This window comes from Palaemon carinicauda, chromosome 10 (genome assembly GCF_036898095.1).
Source record: "Palaemon carinicauda isolate YSFRI2023 chromosome 10, ASM3689809v2, whole genome shotgun sequence".
Classification (NCBI taxonomy): Eukaryota; Metazoa; Arthropoda; class Malacostraca; order Decapoda; family Palaemonidae; genus Palaemon; species Palaemon carinicauda.
In genome coordinates this window covers 112,633,781-112,651,424 of record NC_090734.1, presented here as the reverse complement: position 1 = coordinate 112,651,424, position 17,644 = coordinate 112,633,781, and the positions used below count along the sequence as shown (strand labels likewise).

Genomic DNA, 17,644 nt, shown 5'->3' with positions numbered 1-17,644 from the left:
AGAGAAACTGGTCCCTCAGGGCAGGATCAAACTGAGGCCCCTTCAATGGAACCTGAAGGATCACTGGTGCCAGGCCGGTTCCCCCACTTAGGTGGTCCCACTGTCCCCCGATGGGAGGGTGGCCCTACAGTGGTGGTCCCTGCCGTAGAACTCCAGGCGGGGCACCCCGCTGACGGATTCCCCCCTCCGGAGATATTGCTCTTCACGAATGCCTCCAAGGAGGGTTGGGGCGCCCACCTGGCCTCTTACACAGCACAAGGCCAGGGGTTGCAGGCAGAGAGAGCTCTCCACAATGTCCTGGAGATCTTGGCCATTCAGAGTTCCTGTCAATCCTCGAAGGGGAGCTAGAGGGCAGGACGGTAGCCCTGATGGTGGCGTATGTCAAGAAGCAGGTAGGCCTTTGCTCCAGGGAGCTCTGCCTCATAACAGAAAATATCCCGGAAGGGGCCGTGAGGAGACACATAGACCTCACGGCTTGGTTCATTCCGGGAAAACGAAATGTCATAGCAGAAGGGCCAGGTCCTAAGCGCTGAATGGTCCCTGAACCCTCAGGTGGCCAGGGAAGTCCTAGAGAGGTGGGGTTCCCGTGATAGACCTGTTCGCAACGAAACTGAACGTGAGGCTCCCTTTCTACTGCTCCCCAGTACCAGAAGCAGGGACCGAGATGGAAGACGCGTTTCAGCACTTCTGGGACAACATGGGCGTCTATGCCTTTCCACCCTTTGGGGTCTTCAGGAAGGTGTTGAACAGGCTCCTCCGGTCCAGGGGCGCGAGGATGACCCTCGTGGCTCCATGGTGGCCCGAGAGGGAATGGTTCGCAGACCTTCTAGCGTCATATCCCCCCTTGGCATCTTCCTCTAAGAGACGACCTCCTGTGCCAGTCGCACTTCCTAAGGTTCCACGATAGCCCGCAGGTGCTCTGTCTTCACGCATGGCGACTATCGAGTGCCTGCTGAAGAGAGATGGTTTCTTGGGTTCAGCGGCCTCCTACATTGCGGGTTATTTGCGTAAATCCTCTGCTGCGGTGTATCAGGCCAAGTGTGCTACTTTTTGCAGATGGTGTAGGAATAAGGGAGTGAAGCCACTGGAGGCTTCCTTCCCCCTGATAACAGACTACCTAATCTTCTTGAGGATGGAGGAGAAGGTCTCGGTACCAGCAGTCAAAGGAGTTAGGGCTGGCCTGTGGCAGGTCTTCAAGCTGAAAGGCCTGGACTTAGGTGCCGTGGATCAGTTATCCATGCTGATCCGCAACTTCGAGCAGCATTGCCCCCCGCAAGACTCCAGGGTCCCCGCTTGGGATGTAGCCACGGTCCTGGACTCCCTGAAGAGACCCCCGTTCGAGCCCCTGAAGGGTATCTTGGACCGGGTACTCACGTTGAAGACAGTCTTCCTGTTGGCCTTGGCATCCTCCAAGAGGGTGGGCAAACTGCACGGACTCTCCAACGAGGTCTCCCACTCCAAAGGGTGGAAAGACCTCTCGTTTAGATAATCTCTGTTCTTCGTACCGAAAACGCAGAACCCCTCGGTGGTGGATTCAAGGTTTGAGGAGTTCTCTGTTGCAGTGGTAGCCTCCTCGGGGGACCCAGAAGACTTACTCCTATGCTTGGTAAGAGCAGTCAGGAAGTACTTGAGTAGAACAGCCAGGTACCGCCCTGGTCTTGCCTCCCTCTTCATCTCTACGGGCCTGGTCAAGAAGGCAGTGTCGAGGAATATGGTCTTCTTTTGGTTGCGAGAGGTCATTAGGAGAGCTTATGAGACTTTCAGAGTGCCTCCCCCCCAAGCACGCTAAGCCTCACAACATCAGGGGCTTGGGTACCTCCTTGGCCTTCTCCAAGAACATGGCAGTTTCTCAGATCTAAAGGCCAGAGTCTGGAAGGGGCAGTCTACTTTCACAGCCCATTACTTAAAGGACGTTAGATACCTTCTTGTTAGGTCCTATGGTGGCAGGTCTTCAGCAGGTGTGAAGGTCCTACGAGGTTCTGTCGGGATAGAGTTAGTGATGCACGCACTTCCTCCTATCCTTCCTGAAGCCCCCCCCCCCCACCCCCCCTGTTCCCTGTGCCCTTAGAGTGAGAGGAACGAATGTGAGTTTGAATAGATGAGTTATCAATTGATTGCTAGGTGTATTATTAATGTGTGGTATATGATTCTCATTCCCCCCTGGGTATGCGCATCCATCTACCATGGGGCTTTTTGCCCCTGAGGTCAGGGTGGCCCTAGTCCCTCCTAAGTCTGAGTCTCCTATGAAAGTAGTTCGAGGTAAGTATCTTGTCGGAACAAATCAGAAATTTTAAGTAATTTCTATTTTTCCTAACGATACTTGCCTCGAACTACTTTCGGGTTATGGCCCTCCCGTCCGTCCCCTGGTGAAGTGGCACTCAGAGAGTGGGCGAAGGATGGAGTGAGAACTGAGGACCTGAGGTCAAGATGGCGGCCTGGTCCCGGTCGGCCATTGCGGGTTTGGGAATTGAATCATTTTGGTTGGAGCGGAGTGGTTTTATACCAGTCCTCCTATGAAAGTAGTTCGAGGTAAGTATCGTTAGGAAAATAGAAATTACTTAATATTTTTGATTTTCCTGTCGCATAATACTCCACGCGCTTTTTTCCAATTCTTCCATCCTGCTTGTATTCTGTGGTTTATTTCTGCCCCCAGATCACCATCCTCTGCAACTGTTGATCCTAAATACCTGAAATTTTTAAATATTTAACTTAGCCGGTGAATATATAATAGCTGCAACTCTGCGGCTCGACAGACACATACATAAAAAAACTCGCGAGCGATCACTATGCAGGTTGCGGGTGTGCCCACCAGCGCCAACTGTCGGCCAGATACCACTTTCGGATGTAAACAAAACCTTCAATTTCTTCTCTGTCGACGTTGACGACAAGACGTACTTTTACTCGCTGTAGAACCTGGAGTTTTTCCCATCATATTTGGTGAAGTACTTTAATTTGGTTTGAGCTTTCGCAGTACAGGTGTTTTTCTTCAAAATAAACCCTTGAACTCTTTTTTGATTCGGATTATTTGTTGATGACTTAGATCGTTTTTTGGAATTTTCCCTTGACTAATTCAAAATGGCTGACCCTTCTCAAGTTCCCAAGTTTCGAAAGTGTAATGCTAGGGACTGTAATAGGCGTCTTCCAAAGGCTTCTCTCGACCCTCACACTGTTTGTTCCAATTGTCGGGGTAAAACCTGTCAATTGTGAGATCGGTGTGAGGAATGCGTGGGCCTTTCGGAATTCGATTGGATCGAATTTGATAAATATACACGCAGACTAGAGAGAGATAGGGTAAGGAGAAGTTCTTCTAGGTCCGTAGATTTTTCCTCTCCACATGCCCCTGAACCTAATCCTTCCCCTGTAGTGGTTGTTCCTAACCCCCCTCCTAGCACTCAGGAACCGTCTATGCAAGACATGATGCGTGCTATTCATGCCTTGGGGGAGAGAGTTGAGGCTTTAGCAAGTGACCGGAATCAACTCATGGCGGACGTGAAGGAACTCAAGTGCCAAAGTGCCACGGCGGAAAGTGGGAAAGTGCCAAGTGTTACGCAAAGTGTTGTGAACAGTGTTGCGACCGAGGGTTCGTCTGTTCGTGCCTGTCGTCCACCTAGTCCGGGACCTCTTGCAAGCTCCCAAGCCCAGGGGAGAAGCAATGTCGTACGACTTATGGGTTCGAGAGGCCTTGATCAGCGAACAGACGTTCCCTCTTTGGTATCAGGCGTATCTCGTCAAGATCGCCCCTACCATAAGACGAGAGAGCCCATTTTTACCTCGTCGTCCGAAGGTGTTTCACGTAAGAAACCTTGGACCAAGGTCTCTAGACCGTTAAAACGCAAGTCGGTCCCTTCAGGACAAGTCCAACGTCCCGGATGTAGCCACTGGGACAGTTCGGACCCGTTACCGTCATCTGATGACTGCTCGCCGCCTAAGAGAGGCAAAGTTGTGCCGTCTCAGTCGCTAACCCCGTCTGTTACCGCACCTGCTTCCGTAGACCCTAAATGGATGTTACTGCAAGACATGCAGTCTAAGCTTGCGTCCTTGATGGAGGACTACAACGCTGAGAAGGTTTCCGTTGAACCTACTGGCCATCAGCCATCCAAGCGTTCTGTTGTGCGTCCTGTTGACGTGGATGTAGCTTTCTCGCGTCAACCAGTTGGGGTTGTTCCTCCCCCGATGCGATCCAGGGTGGATTTCCAGCCGCACGTTGACGTTAGGCAACGCACTGATGCGATTGGTGACGTTCAGGACGTTCACCAACCATCAGAGTTGTCTTGTTTTGACGCGGTGCGTCAACCTCCGCAACCTGGTATGGTGTTGACTGCACAACCCAGACGGTCTAAACAGTCTCGGGTGGACGCTGTGCGTCCTCGCGCACCTGTTGTTGTTGACAGTTCCCAGACTGTTCAGCAGTTTCAGGACGCTGCGTCCTGCTCCGTCACGTATGCACCAGTGCGACCGGACTCTGCGAGTCAAACGTTGCCTACACCTTTGCCGTTTTCTCATCAGTTATCAGATGAGGAACTGTCAGATGAGGACGTTGCTGAACCACAACCTGAGGATCAGCCTTCAGAATTAGATGAGCCTAAAGCAGTTCCACCATCTTTGGACTTTAGAAAAGTCATGGTTGTTTTTAAAGAGTTGTTCCCTGATCACTTTATTTCTGTGGCTCCTCGTTCGCCGCCGTCCGAGTTTGTTTTAGGCGTTCCTGCTACCATGCCAGCCTTTACGAAACTCGTTCTCTCTCGCTCATCCAAGAGAGCTTTACGGCTGTTAGGCGATTGGTTAGAGACCAAGAGGAGTTTAGGGAAGACGGCATTTGCCTTCCCCCCATCTAAACTCTCGTCTAGATCGAGCGTCTGGTATGCCACGGGAGAAGTTCTCGGCTTGGGAGTTCCTGCCTCTGCCCAGGGCGACTTCTCAAGTCTTGTAGACTCTCCCCGTCGCCTTGCCATGAGACGCTCGAAGATTAGTTGGTCACCTTCGGACCTGGACCACCTTCTTAAAGGCATATTTAGGGCGTTTGAAGTCTTTAACTTCCCGGACTGGTGTTTGGGAGCCCTGAGTAGGAAAATCTCATCTGCCGATAGGGATGTTTCCTTACTCATTATGTCCTGCATGGACAAGGCCGTCCGCGATGGGTCCAACGAGCTTGCCGCTTCATTCACGTCCGGAGTCCTTAAGAAACGAGAGTCTCTGTGCTCTTTTCTGTCAGCAGGAGTGACGCCATGCCAAAGATCTGAGCTACTCTTTGCGCCCTTGTCTAAGTGCTTGTTTCCTGAAGTCTTAGTTAAGGAAATTGCCTTGTCTTTAGTGCAGAAGGACACCCACGATTTAGTTGCGTCCTCGGCTCGCAAAGCTCCCCCTTTGCCTGCCTTGTCTGCTAGACCTAGGATAGACACTCCAGCGTCCAGGTTTATCCCGCCCTTTCGTGGCAGAGCCTCCAGCAGGGGAGGTGCTCGTGCCGAAGGGAAGAGAGGAAAGAGGAAAGGATCCAAGTCCTCTCGGGGCAGAGTCTGACTGCCCGCAACTTCAGACAGCAGTAGGTGCCAGACTCAAGAACTTCTGGCAAGCCTTGGAGAAGAGAGGCGCAGATCAACAATCTGTGAGGTTGCTCAGAGAGGGGTACAAAATCCCTTTTGTACGCAGACCTCCTCTAGCGACGTCCCCCATCGATCTCTCTCCCAGGTACAGAGAGGAAGCAAAGAGACAAGCCCTGAAACTGGAAGCGTCTCTTTTACTAGAGAAGGGAGCGGTGGTCAAAGTCTCGGACCTTCAATCACCGGGGTTTTACAACCGTCTCTTCCTAGTATCAAAGAAGACAGGAGGTTGGAGACCGGTGCTAGACGTCAGTGCTCTGAATGTCTTTGTCACAAAGACGAAGTTTACCATGGAGACCACAAAGTCAGTCCTAGCAGCGGTCAGAAAGGGAGACTGGATGGTCTCTCTAGACCTAAGGGACGCTTACTTCCACATCCCCATTCACTCAGACTCCCAACCTTTTCTGAGATTCGTCTTCGACGATGTGGTGTACCAGTTTCGGGCCCTGTGCTTTGGCCTAAGCACGGCTCCTCTCGTGTTTACGAGGCTTATGAGGAATGTGGCAAAATTCCTCCATTTATCGGACATCCGAGCCTCCCTTTATTTGGACGACTGGCTTCTCAGAGCCTCTTCCAGTCATCGCTGTCTGAAGGATCTCAATTGGACTCTAGATCTGACCAAGGAATTGGGACTCCTAGTCAACTTGGAAAAGTCACAGCTGGTCCCATCCCAAACTATTCTGTATTTAGGGATGGAGATTCACAGTCAAGTTTTTCGGGCTTTTCCGTCGGCCCCCAGAATGGATCAAGCCCTGCTCGTCATCCAGAAGATGTTGAAGAAAGAACGCTGCTCAGTCAGGCTTTGGATGAGTCTGGTAGGAACGCTGTCATCCCTGGAGCAATTTGTCTCGCTAGGAAGGCTACACCTCCGACCTCTACAATTCCATCTAGCTTTTCACTGGAAAAAGGACAAGACGCTAGAGGCGGTCTCGATCCCGATTTCCGAAAAGATAAAGACTTGTCTAACTTGGTGGAAAGACAATATCAGTCTACGAGAGGGTCTTCCCCTAGCAGTTCAGAAACCCAACCACGTTCTCTTCTCGGACGCATCGGACTTGGGCTGGGGCGCGACGCTGGACGGTCGGGAATGCTCAGGTCTGTGGAACTCGAGTCAGAGGAGCATGCATATCAACAGCAAGGAGCTTTTGGCGGTTCACCTGGCCTTGATAAGCTTCGAGAATCTCCTTCGAGGCAAGGTGGTGGAGGTCAACTCGGACAACACCACGGCCTTGGCGTACATTTCCAAACAGGGAGGTACCCACTCACTGACTCTACGAGATCGCAAGGGACCTGCTCATCTGGTCAAAAGATCGAGGCATCTCCCTAGTAACGAGGTTCATCCAGGGCGACTTGAACGTCCTAGCAGATTGTCTCAGTCGGAAAGGTCAAGTAATTCCAACCGAATGGACCCTCCACAAGGATGTGTGCAAGAGACTTTGGGCGACTTGGGGTCAACCCACCATAGATCTCTTTGCAACCTCGCTGACCAAGAGGCTTCCAATCTATTGCTCTCCAGTCCCAGACCCAGCAGCAATACATATAGATGCCTTCCTCCTAGATTGGTCACACCTAGATCTTTACGCATTCCCACCATTCAAGATTGTCAACAAGGTACTGCAGAAATTCGCCTCTCACGAAGGGACAAGGTTGACGTTAGTTGCTCCCCTCTGGCCCGCGAGAGAATGGTTCACCGAGGTACTTCGATGGCTGGTAGACGTTCCCAGAAGTCTTCCTCTAAGAGTAGACCTTTTACGTCAGCCACACGTAAAGAAGGTACACCAAAGCCTCCACGCTCTTCGTCTGACTGCCTTCAGACTATCGAAAGACACTCGAGAGCTAGAGGCTTTTCGAAAGAGGCAGCCAGTGCGATTGCTAGAGCGAGGAGAGCGTCTACCATTAGAGTTTACCAATCGAAGTGGGAAGTCTTCCGAGACTGGTGCAAGTCAGTTTCCGTATCCTCGTCCAGTACCTCTGTAGCCCAAATAGCTGATTTTCTCTTATACCTGAGAAAAGTTCGCTCCCTTTCAGCTCCTACGATCAAGGGCTACAGAAGCATGTTGGCCTCGGTCTTCCGGCATAGAGGCTTAGATCTTTCCAATAATAAAGATGTGCAAGACCTCCTTAAGTCTTTTGAGACCTCTAAGGAACGTCGTTTGGCTACACCTGGGTGGAATTTAGACGTGGTCCTAAGATTCCTCATGTCAGACAGGTTTGAGCCTTTACATTCAGCCTCCCTGAAAGATCTCACTCTTAAGACTTTTCCTGGTATGCTTGGCCTCGGTTAAAAGAGTCAGTGAGCTTCATGCCTTCAGCAAGAACATCGGGTTTTCGTCAGAAAAAGCTACTTGTTCTCTGCAGCTTGGTTTCCTAGCCAAGAATGAGCTACCTTCTCGTCCTTGGCCTAAATCTTTCGATATTCCTAGCTTATCGTAGATCGTAGGCAATGAACTAGAAAGAGTATTATGCCCTGTTAGAGCTCTTAAGTTCTACTTAACTCGTACTAAACCTTTACGAGGCCAATCTGAAGCGTTATGGTGTTCGGTTAAGAAACCATCCTTGCCTATGTCAAAGAATGCTTTGTCATATTTTATCAGATTGTTAATACGAGAAGCTCATTCACACTTGAGTGAGGAAGACCGATCTTTGCTTAAGGTTAAGACGCACGAGGTTAGAGCTGTAGCAACTCTGCAAAGTATCATGGACGCAACCTATTGGAGAAGCAAGTCAGTGTTCGCGTCATTTTACTTGAAAGATGTCCAGACTCTTTACGAGAACTGCTACACACTGGGACCATTCGTAGCAGCGAGTGCAGTAGTGGGTGAGGTCTCAACCACTACAATTCCCTAATTCCATATCCTTTTAATCTGTCTCTTGAAATGTTTTTAATGTTGTTTTTATGGGTTGTTCGGAAGGCTAAGAAGCCTTTCGCATCCTGGTTGATTTGGCGGGTGGTCAAAGTCATTTCTTGAGAGCGCCCAGATTAGGGGTTTGATGAGGTCCTGTTGTATGGGTTGCAGCCCTTGATACTTCAGCTCCTGGGAGTCTGTCAGCATCCTAAGAGGATCGCTGGGCTCCGTAAGGAAGACAGACTTACAAGGCAGAGTAATCGTCTAAGTCGACTTCCTTACCAGGTACCTATTTATTTTGGTTTTGTTATATTGATAACTGTCAAAATGAAAAAACTCTTAGCTTATACGATGTAAACATTTTTAACTCTGGTCTCTACCCACCTCCATGGGTGTGAATCAGCTATTATATATTCACCGGCTAAGTTAAATATTTAAAAATGATATTTTAATTATAAAATAAATTTTTGAATATACTTACCCGGTGAATATATAAATTAAACGACCCTCCCTTCCTCCCCAATAGAGACGCAGTGGGACGAGAAGAAATTGAAGGTTTTGTTTACATCCGAGAGTGGTATCTGGCTGACAGTTGGCGCTGGTGGGCACACCCGCAACCTGCATAGCGATCGCTCGCGAGTTTTTTTTTTATGTATGTGTCTGTCGAGCCGCAGAGTTGCAGCTATTATATATTCACCGGGTAAGTATATTCAAAAATTTATTTTATAATTAAAATATAATTTTTAACTCTATTCAGTCTCTCTCCTTATAAACTAACTTCCCCATCCTGCCCATTTTTCAATCTTAAATACTCTGTCTTTTTCATGCTGATCTTCAATCCTCTATTTTCCATTTCTCTTCTCCATTCCTCCTGTTTCTCTTCTATTACCTCTCGCCTAGTGCTACACAGTATAACATCAACAGCAAAAAGCATTTTCCAAGGAGACTGATCTCTAGCTTTGCTGAAAGATAATCCCTATTAAATAGCTACAGGTTTATATCATTAGGAAAAGTACAAATTTCCAAATTTTCATTTTTCCTAACGATACAAACCTTGTTCTTTTTACGTATTTAGCCCACCATCACCTGTCCCCCTGTAACTCCTGCCTGCAATGAAAAGTGATGAGAGAACACTAGTTGGCTACCCCCTACTTACTGTACTAGCAGTAGGGTAGTTACACCTCTCTAAAAGCCTTACGTATAGTCTTCCAGCTTTGCCGAAAGTATAATCCCTAGTATAGAGCTAAAGGTTTGTATTGTTTGGAAAAATACAAATTAATTTTAATTTGGACATTTTTATTATGTTTCTTTTGCACATTACATAATGTATGGAGAGATTTTCAGAAAGTTATTCAAGGTAGATAGAAACTGGTAAAGCTGGTCAGATAGATATTTAGTACCCTGTACCATTTCAAACTTTTGTGGTCTTTTCAGGTGGTGTTTACACCCAACGTTACCCAGTATGCCAACATCAAGACACGAAATATGCACTATGAAAGGCGGTATGCCATATTCTTTGAAACTGAGCGTGTGATGCAGACCTATGACCACTTGCTCGAACACACCTGCCCAACCTGTGAGGATCGCCCAACGTTTCGAAACTTCACCTTGCTGAAGGATCACATGCGAAAGTGTCACGAGAAGTTCTACTGTGAGCTCTGTGTAGAACATCTAAAGGTACAGTCACGTTAAGATAATAACTGATAACTATATCTTATATAAATTGTTTTGAATCTTCTAGACTCTCAGATAGATCTTTAATCAGTGTTACTTTCTTAGTCCTCAGACCCCTCAATTACATTAATTTTTACCTATGATTTTCCACAGTTCCTTTTGGTTTTTTCCCATTGGCCTAGCCAAATTTTTTAACTTACCCGCATTCCAGTTTTCACCTTTTAAACAAATCCAATTGGTAACCTCAATGAGGTGAAAATGTTACTTCGTAGCTTTGTTACATTACCGTTTTTTCCGTAACAGGAATACAAAACTACGCTATTTATTAGGGGCTCTTACTTTTGGCGAAGCTGAAAGGACGAGCTATTAAAATTTTAAGCGAGCGTTAACAACCCATTTTGCCAGTTAGTGGTTGCAGGTGGGGTAGCTTGCTACCGCTACCGCTCACGCACCTGTGAATTTAATTCTCTTTGCTTTTGGCTTGGATGGTGAACGGTCGGTGCCGTTCTTCATCCTCACCAAATTATTTTTGACTGCCATTAATTTCTTTTTGTTTGTGATTTTATAAATGTGTGTATGTGTTGTTTTCTGCTGACCATACAAACCTGCCCTGGACTTGAGAGCCGGCACTGCGGTTCCTTCATGTCGGCTGTGGAGACAGATCGTCACACCCTTTGTCGCGCCTGCAGAAGTCAACTGTGTGATAGGGATAACAAGTGTAGTGAGTGTCGGGAGTGGTCTGCCTCCCAATGGATAAGGTTTGGGTGCTGGAGGAAAAAGAAATCAAAGTGGGATGTTTCTCCTTTGAAGATTTCTTTGAAAGGGAAAATACCCAAGAATACTTCTTCCGCATCCCGACCTTCCTCCGAAGCTCCAACTCAATTGGCCTCTTCCCAGAGATCATCGAGTAGTAATGTAGGCCCTTTAATTGTTGGTCAACCCCAGTCCTCGTGAGATGGTGTTGCTTCCCCCTAGTGAAGCAGCCCCACGTCTTTCCCCGGGTGAGGCCATGTGTCTTTCTCCTTTTGTTCAGGTGTGGTCGTCCTTGGGGCTTCCAGGTCCGCCCTCTAAGGACTCCTTGCTGCAGCTCATCATCCGTGGGGCTAGTGTGCAGCTTTCGTCGACTTCAGAGGTGGATCTTATGTTGGAGGTCGACCTAGTAGTGTCTTAGGCACTTCTGCTGCTGCTGCTGATGCCCCTGCCTCTTCACTCTTCAGCTGTTGCTGCTGACTGCACTTCCCCCGTTCCTGATCATCCTTTTAGGGGGAAGCAAAGTCTTACGTCTGTCTCCTGCGAGTGTTTCTCCTCGGTGGAGGAGTTCACTCTAGAGACTCCTCTTTGGAGGAATGCTGCTTTTAAAGGTCAGCTTGCTAATCCACCAGCCCCCTGAGGGAGTCAGTGATCTAGCAGAACTCACCTTCCGCTTCGCCTTCGCCTTGGTGAAAAGGCGCATCTTTGGCTCTTTAGCCTTGTCTTCGCAGCCTTCCCCCGCTGAGGAGCCTCCTTCCGTCGTCTTGTGGCCCTCAACCTTTGCCTTCTCCTGACGACGCTGCCGCTAGTCCTCGGACTTCGGTCTTGGACTCTTAATGTGCGATCCTCCACGGTGGATGTTTGCCCTTCCAAAGGGCACATCCCTGTTCCTGACTTCCTTCACCGTTGCTGTCTCGTGATGTTGCAAAACATCCCTCGCTCTCGAGAACGTACCTTCCTTCACAGCTTTTCAGACCTTTGGCTGGGCACCAATGCTCTCCAACGCACAAGCTCTCATCTGTGCCCCAGCGCTTGCCATCATCTTGTCAGCGCTCTATCACGCCAACGCTGCGCATCAGCGATCTCCCAATCACTGGTTGGTCTATGTTCACCAGAGCACTTGCGGTCACCCGCACTCCAGCGCTCTTCTGTGTGCCAATGCTTTCCAACTAGCCAGCGCTCACCTGTGCACGAGCATTTGCCTGCTCACCAGAGCTCTTTGGTTCGCCAGCGCTCTCCTGCGCACAAGCGCTTTCTGGCCTACCAGCACTCGCCAACACGCCAGCACACTCCTGCGCACTTGTGCAAGAGTCAAAAAGAGCAGAAAGGCAAACTTTTGGACAGGTCACCATCGCCCATTCTCATAAGCGTGCCCGCTGGGGAAAGGAGTAAGAGGCTCCACAGAAGGGTTCAAGATTCTGAAGATACCATCTTCAAAGGCAGACCCATTGCATCAATCATCAGTCGAGACTCCTTGCAGGGACTCATTTATTCCTTTTTCTTCAGGAGCTCGCTCTGACAGTACCACTGTCGGTAGCCAGCTTTGGTTCAGTGCCATGGTCAGAGCTGTTGTACAGGCCTTCGGACCTGCGTTATCATCCCGCTCTTCCTAGACCTCACAACCTCCAACGGCTCCAGCAGATCTCCGGCAAAGAACCTTGGTTGCTTTGCCCTTGAAGAGAAAAGAGGAAATTCATATGCAGTAGCATCTCCTAGGGTGAAACTGATTCCTGTTAGGCCTTCGAGGCCTGTCTCTCCTGACTTGCCCTCTGGATGCTCTCATGCCTCACATCTGCCGATGGAGTTTTGAGAGGTTCGAATTCCCTCCCTTCCACCTTCAGAGGAAAATTGTCCTTGCACAGGGAGTTCTCCACTACCAGTATAAGTCAGGAAGGACAACTCCATCCGGCCTTCGATGCTGGAGTTTTACCTTCTTCCTCGTAAGGAATCAAAGGACTCCAAAACACTTCCTAAGTCCTCTTCAAGGACCTCCAGGCCTTCAGGAACTACCAGTCACTCTAGGAATGTTCACGACCCATCCCGAGAGAAGCTCTCTGGGGTGGAAGGAAGAGACTTCGCTGCTAGTCCCACTTCAGAGGGGGAGTAGAAAGAGTCAGAATATGCCTTCTGGCAAGTCTTGACTCTCATCAGGGTACTCATCGAGTTTACCAACCCGGAGATACAGTACCCCCACGAGAGGGCAAAGACACGGTCTTAGATTGTGTCTTTGGCACTCAGAAGCCTTCTAAGACCAGTGCAGTCTTGCCTGGGTCTCAAGAGCTAAAGAGTGCCCGGGCAAAGATCGCCCAACAGCTCTCCTCCTCTCAACGTTCCGGCTCTACCGCCAAGCTTCTCCGACCTCCTCGCTTCCAGCAGAGGAGGTATTTTGAAGTTTTGGTTGAGCCTCGTCCAGCTTTTCCACTCCAGAGGTCTGGAAGAGCTCATCAAGGCTCTCCAACCGTCAGGTCGCCTTCTCAGCAGATGAGATCTTCAACCAGGAAAAGGTCACAAAGTATGCCATGCAGGCTACATGGTGGCTTGATCTTTAGTTGGGGACCCTTGGAATCCTGGTGTGAACCAAGGATTTCTTAAAGGAACACACCAGGAAAGCTATGGAAACCTTCCTTCTCTCGGGCACTCGCATCATCAAGTTTCTCGCCCATCAACTCTCGAACATATGGGTGAACACCATCCTGAAACGTCAGGATTCTGTGTCTGAGAGATTCCATCAGCAGGTCCTGAATGACGAGATCGCTAGGCTCAGGAACTCCTCTCATTTTGAGCCAAAGAATGTGGCACATGCTGCTGAGAAATGTAGGAAATCCCACCAGGGGGCACATGCTGCTGAGAGATGTAGGAAATCCCACCAGGACTCCCTCCTCCATAGGCCTTTGACATCCAAGCCCTATAAACCACCAGCTTCTCAGCAGACCCATCCAGCTAAGACCTCGACGAACAAGATAGCAGCGAAGACAGTGGTGTCTAAGTAGCCCTTTTCGACCAAAGAAAGGCAAGGCACTAAGTCCTCTAGGGGAAGAAAATTTCGTAGAGGGAGCTGTTGAAGCCGCAAATGTTAGGAAAGCCATTCCCCCCTGCTTGTCCACCAGTGGGGGGATGCCTGCAAAGTTGCTGGGACAGGTGGAAGCAACTCAGGGTCAAACCCTAGATAATCTCCATGATTCATTGAGGGTATCGCGTCCCGTTCACAACACCTCTCCCTCCCCTGATCAGGAATCCAGTGTCAATAGACTCCTTTGCGATGGGATCAGCAAAGAGGCTAGCCCTCCGGGTAAAAGTCCAGACCTGGTTGAAGAAGGGCGCTCTCCAGGAGGTCCTCGACGAGTTATATGCTTCTCCAATCGACTCTTTCTTATGAAAGAGGCATTTGGAGGCTGGGGACCCGTCATCAACCTCACAGCTGTGAACAAGTTTGTCAAGCAAACTCCGTTCAGTCCCCTTTTCGTTGCTTTGTCTCTAACCTAACTACTGCGAAGAAGGAGGGCCGACTGTATTTTTAATGATATAATATTGTTTTATTACAGTATTTCTTTATGTTATCTGTTATTTTCAGACAATCGGTAAGACCACGGGACTTCATGCGCACACTGGACATAAAGGACGTGTACTTCCAGGTCCCAATCTATCCTTCTTCAAGAAAGAACTTGAGATTCAGCCTAGGCAACAGGAAGTACCTGTTCAAGGTACTGTGCTCCAGTCTTTCCACAGCACCTCAAGTCGTCACCAGTGTGTTCGCCCTAGTGTCATCTTAGGCACACAGGATTGGCATCCGTCTCCTCCGTTATTTGAACGACTGGCTAATCCTAGCGGTTTCTGAGGTTTTGCCAAGATCTGGGGATCATGGGAAACCTTGAGAAGTCCTCCCTGCTTCCTACACAAAGACTGGTAAAATTAGGTTTGGGGGTGGGCATGTGCTGCACCACATAACCTCAGGCCTCTGGTCAGACTCAGAAGAATACCTCGACATAAATCTCTTAGAGATGAAGGCCGTCTTTCTGGCCTTTAAACAGTCCCATCAGTTTTTGGCAGGCCACTCAGTGGTAGTGATGAGCGACAATGGGCCGGAACTTCAGGCTCCCGTTGTACTGCTCCTCAGTCCCAGACCCCAAGGCATCTCTAGCAAGATGCATTCCAACAATGTTGGGACAACATCGACGTGTACTCATTTCCCCTGTTCTGTCTGATGAGGAAGGTACTCGAGAAGGCCAGAACATCGGTCAACCTCTCGGTGATCCTAATAGCTCTGCTATGGCATCATGCGGATGGTTTCCGGACCTTCTGCCACTCCTGACGGAGTCTTGAAGAAAACTCCCTCCACGACACAATCTACTCAGACAACCACACTTCAACATCTTCCACATAGCTGTAGCTCCGCCACGACTTCACGCCTAGAGGATGTATGGATACCTGCAGAAATAATCAGCAGCAGACTACCAGGCAAAGTGGAAAATCTTCTGTGGTTAGTGTCGTGGAAGGGGAATCTCTCCTCTCGATGCTACTTTTACGGTAATACAAGAGTTCCTCGTAATTGCGTGAGGAAATGCGCCCTTCACTCTCGGCGGTTTTAGGCTATAAGATGGAAATGGAAGGTTGTTAAAAGGAGAGGAGGCAAGGAAAAGGTGGGCAGAATATTTTGTAAGTTTACTGAGTGTTAAGGATAATAGGGAGGCAGATATAATTGCTGTTGCAGGTGTTGAGGTGCCGGTGATGGGAGATGAGAATGAGAGAGAGATTACAAGAGAGGAAGTGAGGAAAGCATTAGATGAAACAAGAGTAGGAAAAGCATCTGGTATGGATGGTGTGAGAGCTGAGATGTTGAAGGAAGGGGGTGTGACTGTACTTGAATGGTTGGTGAGATTGTTTAATATGTGTTTTGTGTTGTCAGTGGTACCAGTAGATTGGGTTTGTGCATGTATTGTACCACTATATAAGGGTAAGGGAGATGTGCATGAGTGTTGTAATTCAAGGGGTATTAGTTTATGGAGTGTAGCTGGAAAAGTGTATGGTAGAGTACTGATACATACATCATACATATACCAAAGGCACTTCCCCCAATTTTGGGGGGTAGCCGACAACAACAAGAAACAAAACAAAAAAAGGGACCTCTACTCTCTACGTTCCTCCAGCCTAACCAGGGACTCAGCCGAGTTCAGATGGTACTGCTAGGGTGCCACAGCCCAACCTCCCACATTTCCACCACAGATGAAGCTTCATACTGCTGAGTCCTCTACTGCTGCTACCTCCGCGGTCATCTAAGGCACCGGAGGAAGCAGCAGGGCCTACCGGAACTGCGTCACAATCGCTCGCCATTCATTCCTATTTCTAGCACGCTCTCTTGCCTCTCTCACATCTATCCTCCTATCACCCAGAGCTTTCTTCACACCATCCATCCACCCAAACCTTGGCCTTCCTCTTGTACTTCTCCCATCAACTCTTGCATTCATCACCTTCTTTAGCAGACAGCCATTTTCCATTCTCTCAACATGGCCAAACCACCTCAACACATTCATATCCACTCTAGCCGCTAACTCATTTCTTACACCCGTTCTCACCCTCACCACTTCGTTCCTAACCCTATATACTCGAGATACACCAGCCATACTCCTCAGACACTTCATCTCAAACATATTCAATTTTTCAATATTAATCTTACCCGATAATCATGTAGCTGTCAACTCTGTTGCCGACAGAAATCTACGGTCGGGATACGCCAGCGATCGCTATACAGGTGGGGGTGAACACAACAGCGCCATCTGTGGTCAGGTACTCCAGTACTTCTTGTCAACACCACCTCAATTTTTCCTCTGTCGTGCCTCCGGCTAGACCTACATGGATACGCTGTTGATTCTGGAGTTATTGTTCACGATTTGGTGATGTATTTGCTCTAGAGTTTAGCCTTCGCTATTCAGGAAGCTTTATCATTAGTTTTTTGGAATTAATTTGATTTAATTTTGGTGACGAAGAGAGTATGAACTCTCTTTCACTTTTAAATGGCCGACCCTTCCCTTAGTCGGAAGGGTTGGTGTCGAAGAGAGTATAGACTCTCTTTCTTAATTTTGCTTAACAAAGTTATAGATTTATTTTATATCTCTCCCCCTTTTATAGGTCTCTTCGATTAACTTCCTTTTATTATAAACATTGAGCCCGTCATTTCGTTTTTACCTGTTAACATTTTATGCTATTTTAATGTTTTTGAAAGAATTTCTTTGATAGTCTCGTACTGTTTTCAAAGTTGAACTAACGTTTTGTTTTGTCTCTGCAGTTGTTGACGTTCAGAACGTTCAACTTGCGCTCTATCGTTACAATAGAGAGAGAGTATTAACGGTTTCACGTTGCAGTAAGAGTAAACCGATTCTAGCGTTTTGTTCATTCTTTCTTAGCTTAAATGGTGTTAATTCTAATAAAGGAACTTTTTATTTGGGAAATCTTTCAGTTTTTTTCCTTTAACAATAATATGTTTTAACGATATATATAATTGGGCTCATCTCTCAGATTCTAAGTCAAAAGAGAGAGAGAGAGAGATAGAGACGGAGGGAGAGAGAGGAGGGTAAACGTTTCGTTCAAGCGGGTAACGTTGTTATCGTTTTTGCTCTTCTCCCTAGTCTCTTTAGGGGAAGAAGGTAAACGTTTCTAGAGTTTTATTCTTGTTCCCAGGCTTTTTGCGGTGAGAGATTTTAAACGTAGTTTATTTGATCTAGTGTTTAGTCTCTTTTCCAGCCACTGAATTATTTATCTTTCATTATGTTTTTCTGTTACATT

At 48.2% G+C, this 17,644-nt stretch overlaps 1 protein-coding gene across 1 annotated transcript in view; it reads left to right on the top strand.

Moving 5' to 3' along the window:
• Positions 1–17,644, top strand: part of LOC137648670 (E3 ubiquitin-protein ligase ZNF598) — a 99,566-nt gene that overhangs the window by 17,605 nt on the left and 64,317 nt on the right. Inside the window, exon 2 of the mRNA XM_068381678.1 lies at positions 9,878–10,120. Within this exon, the coding sequence (XP_068237779.1) occupies positions 9,878–10,120 (243 nt within the window). The remainder of the gene's footprint in view (positions 1–9,877; positions 10,121–17,644) is intronic.